At 40.3% G+C, this 20,843-nt stretch overlaps 3 protein-coding genes across 3 annotated transcripts; 1 reads left to right on the top strand and 2 right to left on the bottom strand.

The window, feature by feature from the left end:
* Nucleotides 1-5: 5 nt before the first annotated feature.
* Nucleotides 6-6,816, bottom strand: LOC311489986 (uncharacterized protein). Its single transcript, XM_084547311.1, has 12 exons — nucleotides 6,517-6,816; nucleotides 5,506-5,639; nucleotides 2,916-3,031; nucleotides 2,662-2,739; nucleotides 2,538-2,575; nucleotides 2,314-2,447; nucleotides 2,087-2,165; nucleotides 1,877-1,996; nucleotides 1,691-1,780; nucleotides 1,021-1,104; nucleotides 728-893; nucleotides 6-620 (listed from the first exon to the last, which is right to left on the bottom strand). The coding sequence occupies exons 1-12, from the start codon at nucleotides 6,636-6,638 to the stop codon at nucleotides 429-431; spliced, it is 1,353 nt and encodes a 450-aa protein (XP_084403437.1). The 5' UTR covers nucleotides 6,639-6,816; the 3' UTR covers nucleotides 6-428.
* A 2,287-nt stretch (nucleotides 6,817-9,103) lies between these two features.
* rpe65a (retinoid isomerohydrolase RPE65 a) lies at nucleotides 9,104-12,477 on the top strand (the record flags this gene model as incomplete). The annotated part of the gene is made up of 13 exons (XM_084546261.1): nucleotides 9,104-9,209; nucleotides 9,312-9,462; nucleotides 9,803-9,910; nucleotides 10,017-10,158; nucleotides 10,275-10,422; nucleotides 10,834-10,915; nucleotides 11,007-11,139; nucleotides 11,242-11,381; nucleotides 11,464-11,593; nucleotides 11,677-11,791; nucleotides 11,880-11,974; nucleotides 12,064-12,175; nucleotides 12,287-12,477. The coding sequence occupies 13 exons, from the start codon at nucleotides 9,104-9,106 to the stop codon at nucleotides 12,430-12,432; spliced, it is 1,608 nt and encodes a 535-aa protein (XP_084402387.1). The 3' UTR covers nucleotides 12,433-12,477.
* A 1,163-nt stretch (nucleotides 12,478-13,640) lies between these two features.
* LOC311489264 (RING finger protein 11-like) lies at nucleotides 13,641-18,191 on the bottom strand. The gene is made up of 3 exons (XM_084546262.1): nucleotides 17,530-18,191; nucleotides 17,003-17,172; nucleotides 13,641-16,085 (listed from the first exon to the last, which is right to left on the bottom strand). Exons 1-3 carry the CDS (start codon nucleotides 17,650-17,652, stop codon nucleotides 15,914-15,916), a joined length of 465 nt encoding a protein of 154 aa, XP_084402388.1. The 5' UTR covers nucleotides 17,653-18,191; the 3' UTR covers nucleotides 13,641-15,913.
* Nucleotides 18,192-20,843: the final 2,652 nt, after the last annotated feature.

Raw genomic sequence — 20,843 nt, forward strand, 5'->3', positions numbered from 1 at the left:
CAATGTTTTGTTTTCCAAATTGGTTTTATTATATAAAAGAAATCCTTAATAAAACAATCAATGCTTTCAGATAACAAGAGGGAAAATATTCTAACTGTTCTGATAAGGTAGTGAGAGAACTGAGCATCACAACACAAAGCAAAAATTTGGAAACGTGAATATAAGAGAAACTCTGATAACACAAGGTCGAGAAAAGCGATGCCTAATTCCAGTTCGAACGATAACATCTGAAGCGGCTAAGAGAAAATGTGACACTAAACTGGGAAAACAATTCTTCATTACACATTTACTAAGGAGCAGACTTATATGAGATAAACTGATACTTCTCAAGCACTTCACATTTAAGATTTTACCCCTTTGACGGAAAAGTCGAAGCGTGTTCACAATCAAAATGGAGGCGTAAGGTGGGACGAAGAACGAGGGAGCACTCAGTCGCTGACATCCATGTCCTCTTCCTGGTGATCGTCAGCACCGTTAACTTTGCCCTGCTTCACTAGCCGCGCTGTCCCGTTACCTTCTACAGACCGTGGAGACGAGGCTGAATCATCTGATTCCTTCCTGTCCCCCCTCTCCTTCTCGCTGCCATAGCCTTGCTCTTCTTCGTCGTAATCCCTGGTGATCTGTGAATGGAAACCAATGGATGTGACACTTTAATCCGTGACGAACGCCCTCAGTCTGGCTAACATCAAAGCCGCGATGCCCACGGCGTCCAAGAATGAAAACCAACCTTAACATCGCCTTTCTCTCCGTCTGATTTCCTTTCACGCTCCCGTTCTTTGTCTTTACTTTTCTTTTTCTTGCTGCTGGAGCGTTCTCGTTCTTCCCGGGTGCGCTCCTTGTCACTCTTGCGGTCTCTGTCCCTCTCCTTGTCCCTCTTCTTTTCCTTTTTGTGTCTGCGCAGGAGAGGAAAAGAAATGTATTTTAATGACACAGGGTGTTTTTGAAATATTTATTTCAATAACAACTTGAAACAGCTGTAGAGTGTTCACTGGATGGTGTTAAACATCACTACACACTGACCTTCGAGGGGACGGAGACCGAGAGATTCGCTTTTTTGGAGACTTCTTAGGAGATCGACTGCTGGTGCGACTTCTCCTGCGTCTCCTGTGTGGCACAACAGGAGAAGAAGTGGAGACATTACAAATCTGTTTTGGCTTCGATAATTGCAAACAGTTGGTGCAGACACAGGATATCTGCAGGTGGATCCTCCCAAAGATACTTGATCAGTTTGGGATCTAGTGAATTTGGAGGCCAGGTAAACCCTCTGTGCTGTTCTTCATGTTGTTTTGAGTTGTTCTTAAACCGTTTTTGTGTGTGTCTGTGTCAGGTTACATCCTACTAGGGATGGCTGCTGCCAACAAGGAGTGTCATTGCTATGGGGTGGGGGTGCCTGGTCTGGTCTAAGTGGGTGCTACATGTCTAAGTAACATCCACACGAATGAATGCCAGGTCCAAAAGTTTCCCAGTAGAACATTGTATTGTCACAAGATGGTTATTTACTTCTTCTGTCAGTGGTTTTAATGTTGTGGCTGATCGGTGTAAGCCGAACACTGTAACAGTCATAAAAAGGGAAGTACCTCATTGTTCCTACTGACTTGTGTACAGAGGCCACTATGACCATCAAACAGGTAGTAAACCGGCTTCTCTCCGGTATCAAAACGTTCCTCATGAAGATCTGAGCTGTACTCACCGGCTCACACTGCGTGACCTCCTGGCTGTGCTGTAGCTTTTAGGTGGCGTTTTGGATCTTCTTCTCCCTGAATCATCTTTTTTTCTTTCTCTGTAGATAAATGAAAAGGTCAGATCTCAGTCAGGGTCTCCAGCAGTTAATCTCAGTATTAATGCTTAAGATCAAGATTTAACACAGTTAACCCACCTGGATCTGCTCCTTGAGCGTCTGATTCTTTCTCTGGAACGGGTTCTTCTCCTGCGAGGGCTTTTGGAGCGCCTCCTGCTTCTTGAACCTGATCGGCGCCTTGACTTGCTCCTGGTCCGCCTACGACCAGACATTCAGGACATTTAACTTAATTGTCAGCTCACAAATACAGTCTCTATCCCAGCTCTTCAGACAATCTGTAGCAATTACCTGTGTTTTGACCGTGACCTGGACCTCCTCCTTCTGGACCTGGACCTGGACCGGGAGCGCTTCTTTTTGCTGTCCTTATCTGTAGAACAATAAAACCACATGTTGATTAGACAAAAATGACTGTGAGAGTAAAGGCATCTTAAATATGACTGCTATAATGACACTGCAAAGAGAAAACTACACATTATTCTCGACTGAAAAGTCAACATCCTGTCTTTCAAACTCACGTCCAGGTTCAATAGCAGCCGAAATGAGCGACTGGGCCTCTCGGACTCTCTTCATGGCTTCTTCGATCTCTTTATTAGATGTGTCAGCCTTCAGGCCGGGATTAAGGTTTAAGCCAACAGCCAGGGGATTCAGTCTAAACAAAGAAATATTAAACATTAGTGAACGTGTCTTTACTACAAACACACTAACGCAACTATTTCTTCCTCCAGAAAATCAGACTTACTTTGGGTCTGTCATGAACTTTAACAGCTGATCAGCAGCCTGTAAAGAGACATCAGAAGAATGGGACTGATTAATTATACTGCATATTCAGCTATACACACTTAACTGTATTCATTGCCTCTCACCTGTGGATTCATACCAGCTCCTGGGAATCCAAATGCTGCCATTGCATCCATGTTGGGACCGAAGGGGTTGGCTCCAAGCTGGAATAAACAAACTCATTTTGTTATTCCAGTCCTCAAACTGCTGCCAATTTTATTACAAAAACAATTACATCTTAATGCCAAAAGTAATTTTGATCAGAGGAAACATCTAAAAAACGAGATAAGACTCTTGGCATTTAATGTACTTGTACTAAACAATGAGTTTGGAGCCTTACAGATGTGTTGGGGATGGGACTAGGCGTAGGAAGAAGGCCTCCTCCTGGCAGAATTCCTGCAACAGCATTTGCCGGCGCCAACAGCGACAAAGCTTTAGCCTCGTCTGGAATAGATCCTACAGGAAAATACAAAATGGGCATTAGGAGAGAGAGCGACACCTTCGCACGCATCAACTACTGAGCAGACATTTTGGAAAAGACAGAACAAAAGTCTTCACACTGCATTTCTTCAAATTAGACTCAACAATATGGTTACCTTACAGTTCAGAGAAGAGTTCCCTTAATTCAACATAATCATTGCAGTGACTTAACTATTGCTGGAATAAATCACACTACTCCAATGAACACTGCCAAGAATATATCACCTGAATGTGTTTTTTAAGTCATGAACCAAACGTTAGCAAGCACAGCTGCTTCTCCAGTTGGGTGTTTTCATTTAGACGTTTACTGAAACAAGCGACTCACGTTGGCGGCTTCGCTACTAAAAGCACACAGAGAAAAATCGAGATACACACAACAGAGAGAATTTTAGGGAGTTGGCAAGAACACTATACAAAGCTATCAGTGTCTACTTACCAAAACACATTTTAAGTGATTTATATATGCTAAATGGTTAAACAAAATTCAGGGTAGGTAGCGTGCCTGCTGTACATCATCATCTTTGCATCCTTACCTGTCACTGCGTCAATTAACCAAACCTGTACAGAGGGTAACGGGTAGTTTCATTTATACCACCAAATAAATAATGTGTCAACTTTAGTTGCAGTATACCTCTAATTTTATCTTTGAACGTGGCGCAAAAAAAAAAAAAAAAAAAAAACTAAAAAAATCATCATGATAATCACACTCTTAATCCACTCTCAAAACGGTTTGTCACAAAAAGACATGACCTAAATATGGACACACAACAGTGACAACATTTAAATACAAGAGCACACTGGAGAGAGAAATTGCTGCAGGAGACAAAACTGTTGATGGTATTTTCACCAGGGCCTGGTATACAGGACTGGCTGAGCCAGGAAAAAGAACTGTAAAACACAACAACAAAAGAAGACCACTGTTAAAGAGAATATTGTACCAACATTGTGTCATGGCGGGTGGCTATCTTTGACAATTTTATAAAGAGACTGAGTTTTATTACTTTTCCGGTATGCTAAATCCTTTTTTTTTTTTTTTAAATAAAAATTAGCAACCAGATCCAAGTAAGTTTTCAAAGTTTTAAAAAAAATATATTTTTTAAAGGATGAGATTGGGAATATTCTTTTTCTTAATGTTAACAAATCCCATGAACACATTAAATCCAACAATGTATTTATCCATATCACAATACTTCTACTCCTTACCACGGAAATCTTTGGGTCACGAAAGTATAATTAAATTTTTATAGTCACTTTTAATGTAATTTCCAGGGAACACTGGGAACCATTACCCTTACTCAAACAGGAGTAAACAGTGCATCTGTTAGGGGATAGTTTCCGCTGCAAGCTATATTTAGTATGCTAGTGATTATTTACAACAGCAGGATGGTGCCTTTGGCATTAACTCAAAATGAAATGCATGGCCAGCATTCACTACTGAAGGAAATGTGTTTTAAATTTTTATTTTTTTTTTACTACAATGGTCTGTCTGTCTTCATAGGACATGTTGACATAAAAAAATGAAGAATATAACCAGCCTTATCTGTGTAAAAACACTATTTTAGCCATGAAATGAAATGCCACCCAGAGTTCAAAGGTGTGAGAGGAGAAAAACCACCGTTTTAAATCGGAACCTTTTAACGCTAAACTGGACCACGTGGGACAGACAAAAATAAACAGAAGGAAAGAGAAAGAGTAGAGGACACAAAAACACACAGAGAGAGAGAGAGACGGGGGAGAGAGAGAGAGAGAGAGAGAGAGAGAGAGATGAGAGAGAGAGAGAGAGAGAGAGAGAGAGAGAGAGAGAGAGAGAGAGAGAGAGAGAGAGAGAGAGAGAGAGAGAGAGAGAGAGAGAGAGAGAGGGTTGGGGCTTGAATGCTTGCTGGCCTTTGTAAATGTCTACAATCCCCTGTTGGCAGGCAGAGGATCACTTTCACCCATCAACGAGGGGGCTGCTTTTGCCTTCTTCACTACAAAATTCACACACACACGCACACACACAAATAACAGAGAGAAGTTTAACAGAGGATAGTCCAATGTGGGGGAGGAAATAAAATGCACATGGTTAAGTGTTTAAGCTACCTCAGTACTGAACTTGGAGGTGTCTGCACCGCCCACTGCCCGGGGAATGCTCAACTCCCAGTGTGTAAAGCAGATTTTGATACGCTGCACTTTCTAAATGCAGACCTCGATATAAAAGTTCCCAAAGAAGTCAAATCCGGATCCAATGTGCTACCACAGCGCACCAAATACAAGACAGTTCAAGTCTGCTTTAAACACTTCTTCCAGGCAATGAGACGGCACTGAATTACCAGTTCCGCTCGTTTACTTAAATAAAAGCAAGTTGACTCGCACAGTTCACAAATTCTACTCGATTGCGCTGTCACGATTCAAGAGTCATGCCATTCAATCAACGTGGATCACTCAGACGTGGGAATAAAGATGAGACAAACCTTCGGCAAACGGGACCACGATCAGCGCTCTGTCCACGAACACGGTGTTAGTCAGATGCTGAGACACTCCGACGGACTCTGGCTCCTGGAACTTCACAAAGCACACCCGCGACGTCACTGGCATCGGAGAATCACTGTAGGAAGGGAAACAGAAATGTGACATGAAATTAAGCAAAGGCGGCTTATCGCTTGTCCTGTTTTTGTCAGGCGGGTGTGGTGCTTTGTTACGCACAGAGCTATGGATTTGGTACACAAGAAAAAATAAAAACCATAGATAATAGGAGATGTTTGCACTTCATTGCAACTATCACCCCCCCTCTAAAGATGTAGGATCAATTCAACTTCCCTCCTCCCTGTTGTCACCAAAAAAAAAAGCTCAGGGTCCTCAATTATGATTTCTACAAGCTGTGTCAACACGTACTTCCTAGGTTAAGTCAGTCAGATTCATTATGAAATATAAAAAGACCTGATGCAACGATAAAAGATATACAAGTAACAGGAAAACAAAATGTTGAGATATGAGTCAACTTGAAATGATTAATCGACTGATTCATTAGCAAGATCAACAGAAAATTAATCTGCATTTAATATGATTTACTGTCAGACTAAATTATAAATATCCCCAGCTTGCTACTGCTATGACTGTTGTTGATATGAAATACTGATTTTGAAGAAAAATTGTTTTAAATTCCTTTATAAATAAATAATGAGTTAGCTAATGTGCCAACTCGAATTAACAAAATTAAACCTCGTAATATTTTATCTGGCCCTCACTTTCATTACACAGTTTTTAAGAAGTATATATGTGGTAGTGAACATATTAAGTCAAATTATATGACATCAGTTAGGATTAGTTAACGTTTGGTACGTTAGCATCATTTACAGTTAGCCACAATTCTGGTTAGCATTAGCTTCAGTTACAATCATTTTTCTGTTTAGAAAACCCTACAGCTAAACTGTGACTACATTATCGTCGGTGTAAACTCATCAGCACATTATCAGTTTACTCACTCCGGTGGAAATAACTTCAGGTCTTCGATGGTTCCCAGAAAACCGAACAGCGTCCTCATCTGCTCCGACGTTGTGCTCGGCGACACATTCGTCACCTGGACCACCTTCGTCGTGTAGTTCATGTTTTTTTTTCCCTGACTATAAACGTTAAAACAACAACACTCCCGACAGCCGCTAACCCTAACTCACATTAATGGTTATACACCGGTTATTAAATCTGTCCGTTTTTAGATAATTACCTGGATATGCGTTAGCTACTGACTACAACAGCAGACTGTAGCATTACGCCGCCATGTTGGCTAATTTTGGAATGAAGTGCGCATGCGTGTGGTTAACCTCTGAAAATAGCGGTTTGAAATCATCACAAATTATGAGGTTTATCGGTTTATGTGGTTTTATTTTCGCCATTTTTTTTATTTTTATTTATTTATTTTTGCTAAATCTAATCGATCGATGTAACATCAGTCTTGAATTGCAAGCGTGTGCAAGAATAATACATATAATAATAAGATCTACAATCAGTAACCAACAGAGGTCGCCCTCTCTCACGATGAAAGGTGAAGCAGCTACTGTATATATTTGCCATCTTTATAATTCCCTGCTAGATTTTATATGACTAGTAGTTAATTGTTACATTTCAAATAAAGATTTTCGACCCTAATCACACTATAAAATAAGTAATGGCGTTTGAAAATTAACCAACAGTGAGTAAAACCTAATATTACACTCACGTCAATCAATTACAGCAGTAAAGTAATGATCCCATGTTAATACACTGACAGAAGCAATGATCCAGCAATATAATAATGAAACCAGCACCTTTACTTGTCTTTTTTTTGCAGGGTATGTGTGTTTACTACAGTAAATAATGCAATACTTCTTCCACTGGTGTGTATGATCTAAAAAATGCATCAGATATTGGATTATGGCTTTAGCTCCTTTGTTAAGAGTATTTTAGATGCAGTTCATATTGAAGCAGTGGACAACATCACATGGTCAAATCAGTGAATGGAGTTCACTGGGTTGTCATGGAGATGTATGAAATGGGTGACGTGGTCTTGTAGGCCTGAAGTTTATATAAAGTACCCTAATCTCCCTGACAACTGAACAAACTGCACCTTGGGATATGGTTGCTAGTCCCAGAAAAAGCATGTAAGTGGACTTTGAGTTGGGGTTGTTTGGTTAAACTCTGCAAACTCTCTCCAGTTTTGGGTCCTGACCTTGCTTGATCTTGAGGTGTTTTTGACACTGACCTCTTACATTCTCTCTGTGGTGCTCAGCTTTCTTTTCTCCATTGACAGATTATCACAACGGTGTTTTATTTTGCCAGTTTATTTCGAGCCACATGCACCGGCTGGGGCAGCCACGTCACAACTCTGCGTGACGGTGATCAAACCGCTTCTGGCGAAACCCTCTCTCCGCTAATGGTGTTTTTTCCCAGGAGAAACAATGCAGCTTTTGTCTTCGGGCTACGTCGAGCATAATCCCTACACCTGGATTATAGTGGCACTGAAACAAGCTCAAACTGAAGTTTTTGTGTTTAGACCAAAAAGCAACCGGTCACATTTCATCTAATTAGTATTATGTGCAGCAGTGTTGTTATTGTTTCACAACAGATGTTATACAAATCCTCATTCTAGGCCTGTATTATTTTGGAAAAATCTTATTTAATCTAAAATAAGGTGCTGAGTTATTTTGGTCTATGAAGTGTCCATTAAGTTCTACCTTTAAAAGCTTAAAAGTGTATAATTTACACACATGCAACCAAGCCAGTTAGCCTGCGTCTAGTGTGGATCTCAGTGATTCTACATTTATTCCACATTTAATTTTGTCCTTCTGTCCCCTCGCTCTTTTGTTCCCCTACATGTTGCACCACTGCTGATATATACTGCCCTAATTCTATCTTAACGCAAATGTCCGAACAGTTCATGCAATCAGGGGGGGAAAAAAAATATCACATGCAGCGTTGCAACACTTTTGCCAAGAGTGGTTTCAATGCAATACATATTCTCTGCGATAAATCCGGTTTCAGAGGGCTAGCCATTGAGTCATCCGGCGGAGGATATTGGCACAATGGGATTCTTGTTCACGGTGTGACATGATTGGCCAGGAGAAAAGACTTATAGCCCTGATTGCGGTGACTGTGAGGAGGACCAGACGAATAAATACCCCAAATCCACTGGGAGATCAGAGGCTTCCAGCTCAGAAGTGACCAGAGTTTGCTTTGTGTGTTGCTACAACAAGGAGGAACAATGGTCAGCCGGTGAGTTTTTCTGATTAACTGAAATGCATCTTGTATCTTTGATACTGACCGTTCTTACTGGAAGGTTCTTCAATGCTTCATTTGCTTTAATTTGAAAACTGTGATTTGCTTTATTTGCAAATTTCAGTAATCTGTTATTCAGACATTTCTTGAACTAGATCCTTTAACTTTTACATGTTGATATTGTTGTCTGCAGTAGCAGATTCAACTCCTGTGAGGTTTAAACTGAACTCCTAGCACGTGAACTGGATGACCTGTCAGAAATAGCGCTTAACAATGAGGCAATTTCATCAACTTCAGTCTACTTGGCTGCCGTGTATGTTTATGTCTTTGCCTTTTGCTGACAGATTTGAACACCCAGCTGGTGGCTACAGGAAGATTTTTGAGACATGCGAGGAGCTGTCTGAATGTCTCCCAGCAACAGTCACAGGTTCGTTTGCGTCTTTTCAGACAGAAATAGAAAACAGGCCGATAATTTTCCGACTTTCACGTACTCATTGCTCTCCTTTCTCTTTCATGTTTCACTCTGCAGGAAGGATTCCTTCATATCTGAAGGGAAGTCTTCTCCGTTTGGGACCTGGGCTTTTTGAGGTTGGAGATGAACCCTTCTATCACCTCTTTGATGGCCAGGCCCTCATGCACAAATTTGACTTCAAGAACGGCCAGGTCACCTATTTCCGAAAGTAAGAGTTCACAGGCGCTCCTCCTGCACATACAGCTACATTAATGCCATGAAATTATGTCACAATTAGCAGCATTTTAAGCTTTTACAGTATGTTGACTTACTTATCAAGCTGATTTCTGATACCGAGTGCAGGGTTTAGATTTTGATTCATAGAGATTAAAGGCTTACGAATGAAACACTGCTGCAAACACATGACTGTGTAAAGTTATTTTAATACACTTGATCCACTTTGGGGAGATACTCGTGCAGTTTTTAAGAATAATTAATTCCTGTACAACCTTTTGTTTCTTTAAAAAAAACAACGATGAAACCATTTTTTCACTCTTTCCTCTCTTTAGATTTGTCAGGACAGACGCTTACGTGCGAGCCATCACAGAGAAGCGTGTGGTGATCACTGAGTTTGGTACTTTTGCATACCCTGATCCCTGCAAAAACATTTTCTCCAGGTCGGTTACCGGTTCCTCAGTGTCATCTGGTCGGTTTTTATTGCAAGTGTGTGCTGTATTTACATCCAGTGAGTAGGCTACAGTTTTTTCTTTTCTGTATTCGCAGGTTTTTCTCTTACTTCAAAGGTGTTGAGGTCACAGACAACTGCTTGGTGAATGTCTACCCTGTTGGCGAGGATTATTACGCTGTAACAGAAACCAACTACATGACCAAAGTAAACACTGATACCCTGGAGACGCTGAAGAAGGTAGATCAATACAATGAGCTTGTAAAGTCTGAAATGTAAGAAACCGGTGATGCCGCTTCTAACTCCTCGTTTCTTCTTCTATCCGGAATAATGAAAACCCTTTGTTTTCTATGAAGGTTGACATGTGCAACTATGTCAACATCAATGGAGTGACGGCCCATCCTCACATTGAGACAGACGGTACTGTATACAACATTGGAAACTGCATGGGGAAAGGCGCGACCCTGGCCTACAACATTGTCAGGACCCCACCCACGCAGAAAGGTTTGGATTAACGCCGCATGTGACAACAAACACAAACAGACGGTGAACAACAGGAATAAGATTTAAATTCTAGAGCAGGTTTCCAAAGATGCCAAATGTCTCAGACTGATTTTAATTATATAAAATTATACTCAGTCAAAAATATATGTAAAATATTGTCCTGACATGTAAAAAAATTCCGGTGAATGCGACAGAATGTGTGCTCGTTGCAGGGAAAGTAAGGCTCAAGAGCAAAAGTATGAATAAATGATTAAAGAAGAAAGACATTTCTTTGAGTGTAAACATCATATAGAATTAATGACGATAAGAACCCAGACGGCAAGGAATAAGACGATCTTAACAACCTTAAAGGCTTCTGTTTGAAACAATCACAGTCACCCTTTTTCAAATATCACAACCGTTGATTCCTAGATAAATCCGATCCCATTGAGAAGTCCAAGGTGGTGGTGCAGTTCCCCAGTAAAGAGAGGTTCAAGCCCTCCTATGTGCACAGGTGTGTGTGATCTTTATTTATTTTTCGTTACCTTACGTCAAAAATGTATAGCATTGTCTGAGTTTTCGTATCGTCTTTTTATGAATTTCAGCTTTGGCATGTCAGACAACTACTTTGTCTTTGTGGAGACCCCCGTGAAAATCAACCTGCTGAAGTTCCTGAGTGCCTGGAGCATCCGCGGCTCCAACTACATGGACTGCTTCGAGTCCAATGAGAGCCAAGGAGTAAGAGCTTGGAGCAGATTAGTACCTTCTGTGACTAAAGGCACTAAACCCACATCCTAAAATCTCCTGACATCTTTTTTGATGTACTTTTTGTTTTCATAGACCTTGTTCCACATTGCCAAGAAAGAGCCAGGAGAGTACATTGATCTTAAGTTCAAGGGAGCGCCCATCGGCATGTTTCACCACATCAACACCTACGAGGACCAAGGGTTCATTGTTGTCGACCTGTGTGCATGGAAAGGGCAAGTGAACATTTGTACTTGGCACTTTTTATTTCTATTCACCGTCTGCAGATTTGTTTGACGTTCCATTCCCGTCCTGCAGCTTTGAGTTTGTTTACAACTACCTCTGGCTGGCCAACCTGAGAGCCAACTGGGAGGAGGTGAAGAAGGCCGCCATGATGGCTCCCCAGCCTGAGGTGCGCAGATACGTCATTCCCCTGGATGTCCACAAGGTGAGTCACCGGTCTGCCTCATCAAAAGACGCCTACAGATGAGAAGTACCGTCTGTTCTCATAATATTACTGGGTCGGTGCAGGAGGAGCAGGGGAAGAACCTGGTGAGCCTGCCATACACCACGGCTACAGCTACCATGCACGCTGACGGGATGATCTGGCTGGAGCCGGAGGTGCTGTTCTCTGGACCTCGCCAAGGTGCCGACACACAGGACATACGAGTTTTTAATAGACACTGGGAGTATCTTCACTGTGTAATCTTTTTATTGTTGTCGGGCTTCTGTAGCCTTTGAGTTTCCCCAGATAAACTACCAGAAGTACGGCGGGAAGAATTACACATACGCCTACGGCCTCGGCCTCAACCATTTCATACCAGACAGGGTAAGAGAGTAAAGCGCCAGATTTTGGATTGAAAATGAAAGAATAACACGCTGTTTGATTGTTTTTGTTTGTTTCTAACTCGTGTGCAGATCTGCAAGTTGAACGTGAAGACCAAGGAGACCTGGGTGTGGCAAGAGCCTGACTCCTACCCCTCAGAGCCCCTGTTTGTTCAGACTCCCGATGGAGTCGATGAGGATGATGGTAAGTCAGCGGCAAGTAACACACAGTCTGCTACGATGGGAGCTATTTTAAGGGTTTATTGATAATTCAAGGGGTTTTGTTAAGCGATGCCGTTGTCTTCCGTTCCCACAGGAGTGCTGCTGACCATCGTGGCGGCTCCCGGCTCCCAGAGGCCAGGATACCTCCTCATCCTCAACGCCAAGGATCTGTCTGAGGTGGCCCGAGCAGAGGTGGAGTGCACCATCCCCGTCACCTTCCACGGGATGTACAAACCCTAATGATGCTTTACTCGGGCCATCAGCAGTACGTGCAGGGGTGTCAGTTGCTGTTTAGTATTCGAAGAGTGGTAAAATAAGATCAAAAGCATCACTGTGTCAGAAAAATAAAGTTTTCCTCTTTGAGTAAATGATTGTATTTCCTCATTTGTAGTCAGTTTCAGTGCCTTCTGAGCCAAATAGTGTATGTTTAACTAGACATTCTGAACCTGAACTGTCAGTATTGGTAGAAAAAAAATATGGATTTGTTCACATCATGTTTCATACTATTAGTTAAAGGTTGCCAAAATAAAAGTATCGATATCAATACACTCTGCTGTTTTGTACTGATCTGTTCTAGGGCATGAACAGTACATTGGCTATATATGTAACACGACGCGCGATGCTGTTATTCATCTGAGGTTTAATCCACATTCACACTAAATTTCTGCATGCTTCAGGTCTGCACACTGAGACTACAAATATCTGCATTTGTAGTCTTTCCTCATAACAAAAAGGTATTTTCTCTTGATAAAACTTGCACCAGATGCAAATTAAAGTAGCCCAAATAATCCCTTGAGATATTTGCTGAGATTTAACATGTTGCCACACAAAATCTCATTAGGGTCGCATTTGAATGGGTGACCTTTCCGTGTCGGTCCTCATTGTGATGCTCAAAGTTGTCTGGAGTCTAATCTAAAAAGCATGCAGCTCTTGCAGCACTGCAAAGCTGATTAGCAGTTTCGGCTCTTAATCTGGAGGAAGGGCATGTTGCAATCGATTATTCTTGGATGTATGGCCCTTGTATGCAACGTCATGACCATGTGGAAGCAACATTTCATTATTCTTATACAATACCTTCTGCACAGTGTAATTAGAATTCGAATCTCAGATATTTGTGTATTAAAAAAATGAAACATTTCCCTTCAGCTGATGCAAGCAGTGGAAACACAAACAACCAGTGTGGCATGGGCTCACTGGCCTCATCAGTCAAATGGAGAACCCTGATTATATAGTCACGTTTCCACTCCGCTGCCAGATTTTTGGATTGCATTAATGAAAGGCTCAAAGGACTATTTTGCATTTGTGTATTCTGTAATCTCTCATTCTGGCAATCACAAGGCCACAAATCTGCCCCTCTCCTCTGTGCGCATTTAGTCCTCTTCACTGGCTGACGTGAGCAGATTTAATTCCACAAAGGCAAATATAGTTTTTCTCTTTTATTTTATTTTTATTTGTTTTTTTTACACGGGGCTTGTTAGCCTTACAAAAAAGAAATAAAATAAGATTACAGGAAATTCTTTTCAGAATAAACTCAAAGCACACAGCAAAGGAAAGCTCCGTGGAAACCATGATATCTCAGTTTTATCTGTCACACCATTAGGAGAAGTTTCTCACACTCTGAAGTTCAGCTGGGACAGAGGTTTGCGCCGTCAGAACTGGAACCAGTGTAAAAGCTATGAACGCAGCGTCCTGAACAGGCAGTGGATTTTACACGGATGTAACAAAACAAAACAAAAAATGAAACAGACACCAACACCAAACTATGTCACAAATCAAAAGACGAGCAATTATGTTATAACTACTGCTACAGTGAATGGAAATTAAACAAAAAATATTAATTATAGTGTAATAAAACGTGTCGACAGTGAAGCTGGACTAGCGTGGATTCAAACTTTAACTGCTTCAGCACGAATCTAGCCTTTTCTTTAATGAATTAAAGGAATATTTTGACATTATTTGACAAGAGCTAAGGGATTTGATCACAGACTTGTGATGTCTAGACCGGCCTGAGTTAGCATAATGACTGGAAGCAGGAGGAAACAGTTAGCCTGGCTCTGTCCAAAGGTCAAAAACTTGTATAGAAGCATGTTTGTTGAGCATGACAACAGACCTATAAAGAATTACATGGCGCTTGCAGAGGAGTATATAATACATTTAATTGTTTGAGAAACAGTGAAGTACTAAAGGCTAAATCGCCGTGCCTACTCCCGCCGCTGTGCTTTGCCGGATTAAACGTGTTACATACTTATCTGCGAGAGCTGACATCTTATACGCTACTCTTAGAACTTTTGAGTCAGCACCCATCACACTCTGAAATCGAACCTCCCAGAAAAAAATTAAATAAAAAATTGCCTTTTTGCTGGTAGGCAGGTTTTTGAGCTCCGGGTAAAGCCAGGTGAGCTCTTTTCTGTTTCCAGCCCTCATGCTGCTGACGACATCTGGACCGATCTTTTCAGGAATAAGCAAATGTCTCAAAATGTCAAACTATTCATTTACCCTCGAGCAAGCCTCTGTCCCTTCACTCAGACACAAGATTCAAAAAAAAATTTAAAATAATAATAATCACAAAACAAAGCGGACAATCACACTACTGAATCACAGATTTCATGAAATGCATCTTCAGGCTTACTTCAATGTGATAAGTGAGTACTGACAGCTTTGAAAATATTGTTATATTTGCATCTCAGGAGATAAAGGAATGAAGTCTTGATAGTGCAAGGTTATAAGGTACATATATTAATATATTGTTTTAGATACTGTCCTATAAGTAAAGTGCAAATCTCTGGATCAGATGAAAAGTGTGTGCAAGCGTTTCTAATCTCTGACTGAACTGATCCACCCGCCCATGCACGAATGAGCCCTTTACATTGGCTGTCAGCTACTTTACACATCGTCTGGTGAAACATTCACGTCTTTTTTTTTTTTTTTTTTCTCCGCCAAAACATTTTTAAAGAAGTGGCCAAAGACGAATATTGTGTAGTCTTGATCTCCATAAAGTATAACATTGTATATTTTTACACTTATTTCTATTAAGTGTGTGCATATTTTTTCTTTAATCGTGCCTTGATTAAGAACAACAGCCTCATTTTCTTCTACACCAAAAGTGTAAACATCCACCATGTATTCCCACGTCTCCAAAGTGTACGGTCATTTTAATGTGCGAGCACGTTTAGGAGATCAATATGTTCCAAAGGCTTAGCATGGCCACGGGAAATTGAATCCACCATGTATATAGCAACACTTCTCAGCAGTTTGGTCAATAACTTGTTAACCTAATTGTCCGTTTAAAACACGATCAACTGGGATGAAGGTGGGCTGGGGTCAGATGAGGAGAAACGCCACTGAGACCAGCTCGAGTGGAAATGCACAGTCACCAAAAGGGATCTCACACACAAACAAACCACACATGCTCGCTGTAAGCGGCAACACTGGACAAAGCATCCACGTGACCATCACATACAAACACAACCATGCAGGGTTATCGGGGAAACAGTCTCTTAATGACTTGTGTGACTGACAGTCAAGACCAGCTTTTTTAGAATCAGATCTGGGGGAATGAAAGGCCAACGTTTGGAGGGTGAATTTGGAAATTTTCAAAGTGCAACAGAACACATTTCTCTTCAGCTCCTCTCTCACTCTACGAGAGGGCAGCTGTTGGGTTTGGGAGCCAGGGGGGAGAATGATCTAAGCATGGGGAGGGGGGGAGAAGGGAGAGGGGGGGTCAGTTGGTCTCGTAAGTGGAGAGCAGGGCAGCATCCACAGGCTCCATGCAGGAAGGGCAGGTGAAGGATCTCATCAGCCAGTCATCTATACAGTCCATGTGGTAGATGTGCATACATGGCAAGAACCGGATGGGGTCTCCGTAAACAAAGTCCAGCATACAGATCACACACCTGAAAATGGAGAAAATAAAGAGGTTACTTTTATAAATAGCTTTTATGCGCAGATTTAGTGGCTTTCAGCAAAGGTTCTGGTTTTAAACCCACGGGCCGGTCAGGGCCTTTCGTTTTCATGTTCTCCCTGTGCCTGTGCGGCTTTTCTCCAGGCACTCTGGCTTCCTCCCACATTGCAAAGACATGCATGATGGGTTAAACGTCGATTTTAAATTGGTTGTAGGTGTGCATGCGAGTGTGAAAAGTTGTTTGTCTTTCCGTGTTAGCCTTGTAATAGACTGGCAACCGGCCCAGGGTGCGCCCAACCTCTTGTTACAAATCTATGACATAATACACATGTGCAGATAAAGTGATTCTTTAAAAATAAATAAATAAATAAAGGTTTATATTTCTACTAAGGTCTACTAAATATCTGTAAACTGTAGTTCAGAATGCATCATCACCATTTAGCAGAATCTGAGGAGACACAGTCTGATTGTGAAGTTCGACCAAATCAGTTTAATTTATAAAGAGACGTATAAACGGCAACAAACTAAAGTCACTTTTATCCATTTAGACCCCTTTCACAATTCTTCCCCCGAGGATTATATAATCTGTAAAATCTACAACACCCTCAAACCATCATGTAATAGATGAGCAAAACTGGTATTGCTAATCTATACCAGTTAGGTTAATCTCTAACCTAATTGACATTGATTTTTCTCGCTCTGAGCTAATGAATTTGTTGTTTCAGCAACAGCAAAGGAATGTGATGGGATTATATCATGCATTCCTAACTGAGATTAAAGGTATGACGGCAGTAGCAGTGTGGATAGTGATGTGTTGAAACTAAAAACAGGATTTAGTTAATGTATTTTTTTGAAACCTGCTGGATAGCAATCTTAAACACATTATAAGCAAAAATGTAAAATGCTCACTCTCTGATCTTTTTCTCTGAGCCGTCTTTTCCTCCATCATAAACACCCTTGGGGAGGTGCTGGATGAGGCCGATGCGCTGAGCTATGCGGATCTGCTCCTCCTCTGTCAGCTGGGTGGCCAGGCGGGCCTGACTCGGCGTGGGATGGTACATGGGCATGTGAGCCTGCTCCTGGTGAGAGACAGAGGGGGGGGGGAGGAAAAAAAAAAAGATGAAGCCATTATCCTCCTAGATGAGCTCACCTTGTTTACACAAAGCGGTAGGGCTGGGGAGGCTCTGAGCCATAGACCGAAAAAAAAAAGTCATTGTCTGGTCTGGTTATTCCTGAGAGACAACTTTCTTGAGTGTTTGTTTACCCAAATGTAATAATGATTATACTGGACACCAGAATAGATTCTGAAAAGGCCACACACATTGAATTATAATAAAAATAGTAATAATAATAATTAACATGTAGGCATATAGACACTTAAACGCAACATTAATCCTAAAACCACATATCCTTGGGAAGTGTTAGCAGCTGTTTACCTGGTACGGAGGAGGAGGCTCCAGGTCTGGATCTGTCCCGTCACCGAAACTCGCCCTGTCTGACTGGGATTCATGAAGCAGGGAAATGTCGTCTGACGTCGGGGACTTGAGACAGTTGCCCATATCTTCGTGTCTCCAGTCCTTTTTCCCGACCGACGTTAAAACAAACACAGATCTCTGCTGCTAAAGTTGCTCTCGGTGGCTAATAGTTGGGTTTAGTAATACCACAGAAACTATTCATTCACTATTCAACAACCTACCACCAAAGAGACACTTGACATAACTATACAAAACTCCTGCATAAACGTCAAACGCTAAAGGTGTTATCTACACTAGTTTCGAGTCATGTTTACACGGACCTCCACCTTATAAACAAAACAAAGAACTCCCTTGCTAACGACGGCTAGCAGCCTAGCTAGCTACTTTTTCGCTAGCCAGCAGAGCGACTTCCTTGATAAGTATCGTTCATTCCTCACAAAGACTCACACTTTCTACGAAATATCTACTTCAGCCGAAACTTTTGCTGTGACACTAAGCTATCTGGGTGTTGCACTGTAGAGACATGTCCGACTTTTAACTTCGCGAGTAATATTAAACACTTTACTTCCTTGCTAGCTCTTTCTTCAACCAGAAGCTATGTTATCGGTCCTTTGGATATGACGTACGGCTGTAATCCTGCACGCTGATTGGATGAATTTCTGCACGTAGTCACAAGAGAGCATAAGTCCCACCCCCTTTCCAAAATGAAAATAAAATATAAATATCAACATATTAAAATATGGTATATTATATAGAAATTAAAATTATGGATTTATGAGAATTAGAAATATGAATCTTTATTAGTATACAGGCAAAATGACAACAGTAGGAATTGTTTTATGTCATACTTAGGAATAAAAACATACATTAGTTAATTAACGAGTGAATTGGGATAAAATGAGACCATTCATATTTTACACGATAAGGAAAAATACATTTCTAATGCATGACAAACAGACACTAACATATTACAAAAAAAATGAGAGTACATGTCATTTTCAATCCTGTAAATCTGTCTCTACAAAATGTAATAACATGTTTTAAATGTAGTACATCTAGTCCACGCACAAGCGGCACATGTTTTGAATTATGTTTTGTTCAGTTTATTCAGTTTTAGTTCATTTAGTTTCCTCTTAGCTTCTCTTTTGTGCTGCCGTATCATGTACATTTTCTTTCCCATCCTGTCTTCTACAGCATACAGACATTGCTATTGATGTTTAATTATTTACTGCCACACTAATATATATATATATATTATTTTATTTTATTTTAAATAAAATTTCACCTCATTCATTTTTCCTAAGCTGCATTAATGTATTGTATCTCTCCGTTCCCCCCAAAAAGCAAAATTTGTCTTTTAAACATGTCGTGATGCATTTTGCATTCATGAACCCCAAAAAATGATTTTGTATTTACAACCTGATACCTGTATATGTATGCACTATTTGGTTCTTAAACTGGCTCTGAACATATCTGTTTGCGCTCCTTGTCCCATTTCAGATTTCAATATGTTTTTTGCAGCATTTTTCCATCTAAACTTGTTTGTGTTTTAACTTTTTGAGGCCTAAGAGACGAAAATATTCAACATTACTCAAAACGAAAACAGATTTGAGTACCCAATAATTATCTCCTGTTCCCTCATATCTACCCTTGGAGGGGTTCAGCTTCAAAATGGGAACCCTAACATGAATTAAACCATCTAAGAGTATTTAAAATAATTAAAACAATACAGTAGCTCTACACTGCACCTACTTTAAGTAGGTTTTGCTCATAATCAGGAATACTTTTTCAGTTTGTCTGTTTATACTGGTGCTTCTGCTAAAGCTAAGGATCTATATACTTATTCAATCCCTAATTTCACATAGCGAGCCCTTCACTAAACTCTCTAAACCACCACAGAGCTGGTTAAGAGATACAGAAGTTGTCAGGGAGAGAAATAAAATGACCCTGTTTAAGAGAAAATCAGTTATCGGTCGGAAACTTTATTTGACTATGTGTCTGTGTTTATCACAATGATCATCTGCAGCTGTCAAGTTATGAAAAGGTATGGTCAGGGTTCACCACTAAAACATACAATAAATGTTCCTACAGACCGTCTCCTTAAACACACTCAGACTGGCTTTATTGCGGCACTCGACACTTCAAGGTTTCACTTATCAAGCTTTCCAGTGTGATGAGAAAAAGAAATAAAAGAATAAAAAGTCATGCAATAACAGAGGCAACTTGAGGACACCTTTATTTGTATATACAACTATTGTACACATAAAAACCCACAAAGTATTTGCATTCCAGGAGCTTATGATACAAATTTCCAAGTTGCTTTGTTTTTAGTTTTTTTTTGGTTAAGTGAGTTTCACAGAATTGGCCTTTTATCAGGCAAGTAAAACAAATACACAAACCTTAAAATGAACATTTCCAAGGAATTCCTTTACCTTTAAAGCTCGTCAGCTGATACTGTTTATTGTTTTTCTTTTCCTCTCTAAATGTTACAAACAGCATAATTTCTCTGTACATTATTAGTAAGTAAGAGATTAACGTTGATTTTTTATTTTTTTGAAGCAAAATGCGTCATGGTGCGCCTGCAGTGTTTCTACAGTGATTGTCCGCAATGGTTCATATAATATTCACAATTAAGAAAAGAGTGAAAATAGACGAATGATCATTTTTGTTTTAATGTTGGTTTTATGGTGAAGTTACACAATATAATTGTCGGGAAAAGTCTCATTTAAAGGGTTTGGGCTGGTAAAAAGTAAAAGTAGCATAATTAAGAAATTTTAAATGTTTAAAGTTTGGCGGAGGCGTGATTTTAACAATAATGCAGGGTGAAATAACAAGTATATTTTTTTTCTACGTTATTCTAAAACTGTATTCATATCTCACAACTTATTAAGTTCAATACCAAAAAGAAAAAGTGACGGGGGAAATCAGGCAGTTTTTTTTTCCCCCCTGCACATTCATTCATACTGTAAAAAAATCCAGCATTATTGAGTGTTACTTATTACATTGTCTGGTAAAGTATCAGGTCACCTGTTCATGATGGCTTGTTGTGTCAATCAGGTCTAATAAATGGCAATGGTGTGATGTTCACAACGTATTTACAAAACAATTAATTTATAAGAAAAAGTAGTTACATATTCACACACCCCACAGATAAGTACTGTTTAGAGCAACACTGAATCATTTAGAAACATCTTCAGAAATGAAAATACCTATTGACACAAATGACATAATTTGTTCCTTTCATTTCATTTATTTTCTGCGTCCTGCCACTATTT

Source organism: Chelon labrosus (genome assembly GCF_963514085.1).
Source record: "Chelon labrosus genome assembly, chromosome: 6".
NCBI classification, from domain to species: Eukaryota; Metazoa; Chordata; class Actinopteri; order Mugiliformes; family Mugilidae; genus Chelon; species Chelon labrosus.